A 6,647-nucleotide genomic window follows, 5' to 3' on the forward strand; every position below is an offset into this window, starting at 1 on the left:
TAACTTACAGACATAAACCAGAGTAGCCATTTAAAGCATTAAATATTAAGGTAACAAGACATACAAGAGAGGATCTAAGGAAATGCTTTGCCATCTGAAGCTTACAAGAAACCCTGCCTGACTCCACCGTAGAGCTCTACTAGTGCTTGGATATGGCTGAGGATATGAGCATTTCTGCAGAACTGAAAAACAGCTTTGTCTCACAAGTACAGAAGCATTTTAGACCACATTGGTAGGTACTTGTCTTCACGTTAAAGGAAAAAAGGGGAAAGGCAAGTTCCTCACAGCACATTAGGCTGCCTTGCACAGCGCAACGGCCGAGAAGCGGACCTCCCCCTGCTCACGCTCAGTGAATTCTCTGCAGACCTTGGCAGCATCCTGCAAAGGAGAAACATCGTTAATATCCCAACAGCAACAGCTCAAAATAAAACCTTCAAAGGCAAAGTACCTCTCGGGGCTTCTGGGTGCTCAAAATCTTACCTTGATCAATTCTAAAGTTTCCATTAAATCATCTCTAAATCTTAACTCAAATGGTTAAGTCCAGTGATTCTGCCTCTTCCTTCTCTTTGCTGTAAATACCTCCCACTCTCACTTCTCCAGATTGCGCTTTCAGCCCACACTGCTCTTACTCCCACACAACTCTTTCATATACAACATTAGCTCAAGCTGATTTCGGGTAGGGCCTGAGAGTAACTTATTGCTATGGAGTCAAAACGACTCACAGCTCATCTTCCTATGGGTATTTGAGGCAGTAAATCGCCCATCTTTTTCTCTCATTTGAACTGCCAGAGAGTGTGGCCTTTGGGTGGGCACCACAACTTCTTACAAACTATGCCAGCCGAACTCCCTAGTGGATGAGAGTAAACTAGCACAAGTGACCTTCCTTGAAGGACTTCAGTTTAGGACAGGGACACATATCACAGGATTTTTTTTTTTTCTTTTTCAGTAGCTTTGACTCCTTTGTTACTGCTGCCAAGTTATCTCTGGTTTCTCCCACCTTATGGCTGCTTTATCCAAAGTTATTCATTCTTTTCCTCAAATTAAGTGAGACAGAATACTAGTATCTCTTCCAGAAGGAGGAATGAGAAAAGTTCCAGAGAAGAAACAAATGTCTATCAAATATAAACCTGTCATATTAAAAGTTTAAAACAAAGCTTTGAACTGGTTCATCCCAGTCTGATCAGTTGCTGAGAATGCCCCACATACACTGAATCCGAATGTAGAGTTTAGCTAGATACACAGGTAATACCTGTAGCTCCTATCTATACATATGAATCACCTGGGGACTTCATTAAATTTTATTTCCAATTCAATACATCAAGGTATAAAGGCAGCTTCTCATCAGGGGGTCAATCAGAAGTGAATGGAGCCTTGATTTAAACTGAAGGCTTAGCATTTTAGGTGGAGATAACACGTTCTTAGGGATTATTGGAGAAATGACATGTGTTACTAATTCCAACAACGAGATTACTATAATGGATTCTGATGTTATTTACCACATTCTTGGGTTTAAATACTGTGGGATCATAAAAATTGCTTTCTTCTATTAATAAAAAATTTCAGTCGATAACAGTAGAAAGGCAACTCCACATCATAAACCATAGATTCAGGACCTTTAAGAAAGGAAACACTATGATACAGATGTGTAAGGAGTGTCAGTTACCAACACCTAGAAAAATTGCCAACTACTACTAGCTATGGATCTGAGACCTGGACAATGAGTAAGAATGACAGCAAAAGAAGTGATGCCTTTGAGCTATGATGTTGGAGAAGAACACTAACATCCCATGGATGGTGTAGAGAACGTATGTCTTGGAGAAGGTGCAGCTGGAGTGCTCTTCGGAGGCAAGAATGATGAGGCTTCACTGCACATACTTTGTGGTTATGTTGCTAGGAAGGACTATTACTTGGAAAGGGACATGATGCTTGGAAGGGTGCAAGGTCGGTGAAGTAGAGGAAGACCCTCAACCAGGTGGATTGGCACAGTGACTGCTGCAATGGGCTCTTGGGTGTCAGGAAATGTGAGGATGATACAGGATAGAAGAGGGTTCAGATCTTTTGTTCATAGGGTCACTAGGAGTCATGCTTGACTTGATGACTTGACAAGGAGAAGGTCCCATGGACTGCCAAAGCAAATCTGTCTTACAGGAAGTGCAACCAGGGTGGCTCTTTATAGGCAATGATGGTGAAGCACTCACATTCTTTAGACATGTCATGAGGGACCAGTCCTTGGAAAAAGATATCAAGACATCACATGCTGGGAAAGCTGGGGGGTGAGGGGAGAAAGGAAGACCTACAATGAAATGCATTGACAGTGACTACCACAATGAGCATGAGGATGATAAACCAAGGTTCAGGTCATGTGTTCACAAAATTGCTAACAAGCATTCATTTCTAACAGAAAAGGAGTCCGACTCGCACTGTAGTGTCTTCCAACTTTCTTTGGAACCACTTTGAAAAACTAAAAGGGACCTAGGCTGACATTTGATGCTATTCTTTTATCAGAATTTGGCATTTCATCCCAACTTTCCCTAAATCAAACTCTGCTATAGGATCTAGAGTGTTGAATGAGAGGAAGGATGAACTGTATTTTAGGGAACAGCCAACTCCTAATTGATCACTTCACTGAGTAAAAAAATCTAACCTATTCAACTTTGGCTATTGCTAGAGTAAATTATTTTCTCCTAAATATAAAATAGTAAATTTTTTTACATACAACATGATAGTTTGTATACCATATATAAAAATTTAGTACATAACTTATATAATCTAAATACAACTGAGGGTTGGTGTGTCAGAATCAGACTAACTCAGGACAGGGCAGAGTTCAGAGCTGCTGTACATAGCGTCACTATGGGTTGCAGGCAACTTGATGGCACATAACAATTCATCAAGGAGGCCTGGGTGCCTCGTGGTAACGAACTATGCTGAAGGTACATGATTTGATCCTACTAGCTGCTCCATTTGAGAACAGTGGGCAATCTCCTCCTGTGCAATTTACTGCTTCTGAACACCCACTGGAGGGTTAGCAATGGGTCAGTTTCAACTCGAAGGTACATAACAGCAACAAAGCATCTTTAAACACAAAGAAACAATCATACTAAAAACATAATCTTTAACTACTCAAGATACTAGTTTATTTTCATCTAGTTAAAGTCTAATTAGTTGTGGGGTTTTCTAGAAGACCCAAGCCTTACCTTTTCACACCTGAATTTCTACTCCAACAGTTTCAGTTGTCCCTCGTGAGCTAATGCAGTGGGTAAACACTTGGAAGCCCTGTGGGGGAGTTCTGTCCTACAGGGTCTCTGATCATTCAGTTAAGTGAAGTGCATTTTATACTGTGAGTATAGAATCAGTTACAAGTTGATACACACTTTGAAAGTTTAATTACAACACAATTCTGCTAGTTCCCGGTGTAATAGCAACTTGATTAAACTCTAGAGACTCATTTCTGGGATGAAAAGACCAACTGGTATCTAAAACGAAGTCCTGATGGTCTCTTGTACTAAGAGGGTTACACAGTGATGCCAGAAGGCACGTTTAGAATTGGCTACTGGAGTTGAAGTGGGCCATGTGGGAGGAAAGATCTTAAGCGCTGACCACAGTCCCTCGTACACTACCCAGCAGTCTTGGCAGAATCAGGAAAGGCTCAGGTTGCTGCTACGGTTTTCAGCTATCATGTAATCCACAGCAGGACAATGGTCACTTGAATCCCACAATGAAGTGTAGTACCGACTTCTAGCTAATCCTAACTGTGGGTTAAAGAAAGCACGCGACATGGATTAGTCAAGGCTACTCTGAAGGATCCTGTGTTTGTTTAAAATGATGGCTATAAAACTAGATGGAGAGCACTACCAATGATCAGAAGTTCTAAAGATTGCCACAAAACTGGACCATTGGTGCAGGTCATAGGAGAAAGCCAGAACTTTAGAAGAGACAATGAGACTAAAGAAATGTGGTCTCTAGAGGACAGATGAATTTCCGAGATTACCTGCAGCAGGGAGTCCTCTGAACTGGTGCCATGGTTCAAGGGGAAAGGCATTCGTCCATCTAGAACAAAGAAGCCACGTCAATTTTCTCTGTACACTGTCAGACTCCTGTGCTTGTCCAGCTCAGAGGGGTGTTTTAGACTTTTCTGAGTTTCACTGCCACTCCACAAAGCTAAGACCAGATGTGATACGCCTGTGATCCTGTGTGTCCTTCCAATCACAATCCATAAACTGAGCAAGCCCCATTCAACTACCCCAGTACGGGGCATGTGCCTCATCTCTATGTAAGGACTGCAGGGCATAAGTCAAATACTCTGTGGTAAGGACACTGCTGCTGTTAGGGCCGACTCACACCGCCCCTATGAATGACCAATCTGAGTCATGGCCTGGCCTTTGTCATCCTCATGTCTGGATAGTGGAGGCAAAAAAGGCATCCATGAGACTTCCATTGCCCCTCAGTAACTGCTGACTGGCCCCAAGTCTCCATTGTCTTTGCTGGCCCATGGACAGTCACTTCGCCATCTCCTATTAACTGGAGGCAACACAGTTTCAAGTTTTCCCCATTAATACAAAAGGCATGAAGCTTCCCAAATGGCTAACCGCTCTTGTTGTCCTGAGCCAGTTAGCAGAAAAATTACCCATCACCCTCCGGTCCTGTTACACAAACAAGGTCATAACCTAGCATCAATCTTTTTCTACAAGTGTCTAAAAAGGATGGTGCTAGAGACTGGTCATCAGCAGTGATGGAAAAGCTGGATGCTACAAGTTCAATACGAAACGCCAGATGACGAGGTGTGAAGACGCTATGCACTGAACAGGTGCCCACCCACTCTATTGATTTGTGACTATAAAGGCATTCCTTTCAAAGCCAGCTGCCTGTAGAGGATGCTCTAGGCAGAATAAAGGACTTCCCACTGCCATAAGCTATTTTTACACCAAATAGTAGCTTAGCTAATCAGAAGAGAATGTCTGCATTTAGTAATATAGGCTGTTTTTATATTTTTTATTTTATTATTACTTTTTTGTGTGTACCGTCAAATCAGATCTGACTGGTAGAGGAGGAGGATTGTTCCTCCTTCTCCAGCACAGCATCTGGTGGATCTGAACTGCGCAACTCTGGGATTGCAGTGCAGCTTCTTGCCACCAGGCCACCAGAGCTCGCTGTAATATAGGCTCTTAAAGGACTTGATTATGTGATTAAATTGACAATAGCAACCGGAAGGGCAGGAAAGAATGGGAGCGAGTTTGTGTTAATGATGGTGAAAGTCTGAAAGGCTGACAAAGGTGACACAACCTGAAGAATGTCACTAGCATCCCTGACCTATTTACAGAGATTGTTGAAATGGTATATGCTGTGTTGTGTGCATTTTCACCAAGAATTAAAACATCAACACGAACTAAAGGACATAAAGTCACTGTAACAATGAACAGAACAAACTTGTCAGGTGCTAGGGAAAAAAAAAAAGTGAAACATACCGAGTTCGTAGAGATGGCCATCCACGTTGTTAAACAGAATAAAATGAAAGTTCACTTTGTCGTCTACCTGAAGAGTAAGAATTTGCCTTTTAAAATATCACTATTTGTCATTATTCAAATGCAGAATGCTTGAGCAAACCTGTTTATATTCCAGTTAAAATTATAGGTAATACTGATAGAGTCCCCCCATACTAGGGCCTCTTTGAAGCTTGTCAGGGCAGGGGACAGTGCAACTGTGGGAGGAACTATGAGTGGGTTACTGGTACATTCCACTGAGGGGGAATCAAGGTCTGAGAGACTAAGTATCTCCCCCATGGTCAAGGCTGGAAAGTTGCTACTTAATTTGTACTTCAAAGAGATAGGTACTCCGATGTTCACTGAAAGGTGGGTAGTTCAGATCCACCCAATGGCTCTGCAGGACCTGGCAATCTGCTTCTATGAATATTACAGCTGAAACCGATACAGGGCAGTTCTATCACATGGGGTCACTATTAGAGTTGGCTCAGTTGTACACAAAAACACTGAAAAGTAATTCAGCAATTAACTTAAGAGATTCTGTTAACAGCACCATTAAGTTTTCTAAAACCTGTCAGTTCTTGTTCATATTCTCTTACTCTATCCTGGAACAGAGGGTGAGAAGATTATTTGAAACTTTCAACACTAGGGGAGCTGACCCAGTAAAGGTTACGGTCTTTGAGTCGCAACTGACATAGCCGATCCTCCAGTGGGTTTTCGAAGGCCTATGTAGAGGAGACTGCCCATATTTCTCCTTCGGAGCTGCTGGTGGATTTATATCCCCAGAGAAGTACCATCTTTGTGATGGGAGTCACCCTATCAGAGTTACCTGAGGGGAAAAAACCTATCCTTTGAACTGGCTAAAGACCATCTAGATTTCTACTGCCATCTAGATTTCTGAAGAGCCATTTTCAAAGTATTTTCTGTGTAGGATTTCCTGGTGTTACCTAGACTTGGGTGATTAACACTGGCTGCTTTCCTACAAAAGGTTCATGCACATACTTCTGAAGAAGCATAGGTGGCAGACGGCCTGCCCAGCTCTGACGTGCCTGCACTCACCCGACACTGGCCTTCCTGTGCCACAGCGTCGTGAGCTGCCTGGATGGCCTGCATGGGAAAAAACCACAACCAATCAGCACAGAGATACCCCAGATCACTAAAAAGCGA

The 6,647-nt window shown here is 42.6% G+C and overlaps 1 protein-coding gene across 1 annotated transcript in view; it reads right to left on the reverse strand.

Annotated features, from left to right (window-relative positions):
* Positions 1–291: 291 nt before the first annotated feature.
* LOC102845925 (ubiquitin carboxyl-terminal hydrolase isozyme L1-like) overlaps positions 292–6,647 on the reverse strand; it is a 14,273-nt gene continuing 7,917 nt past the window's right edge. The window contains exons 6-9 of the mRNA XM_006898183.1: positions 6,540–6,587; positions 5,466–5,532; positions 3,992–4,050; positions 292–378 (exon numbers count right to left, since the gene is read on the reverse strand). Of these exons, the coding sequence (XP_006898245.1) occupies positions 292–378; positions 3,992–4,050; positions 5,466–5,532; positions 6,540–6,587 (261 nt within the window). The remainder of the gene's footprint in view (positions 379–3,991; positions 4,051–5,465; positions 5,533–6,539; positions 6,588–6,647) is intronic.

This window comes from Elephantulus edwardii, unplaced genomic scaffold (assembly GCF_000299155.1).
Source record: "Elephantulus edwardii isolate Elephantulus edwardi_28Jun2011 unplaced genomic scaffold, EleEdw1.0 scaffold00222, whole genome shotgun sequence".
Classification (NCBI taxonomy): Eukaryota; Metazoa; Chordata; class Mammalia; order Macroscelidea; family Macroscelididae; genus Elephantulus; species Elephantulus edwardii.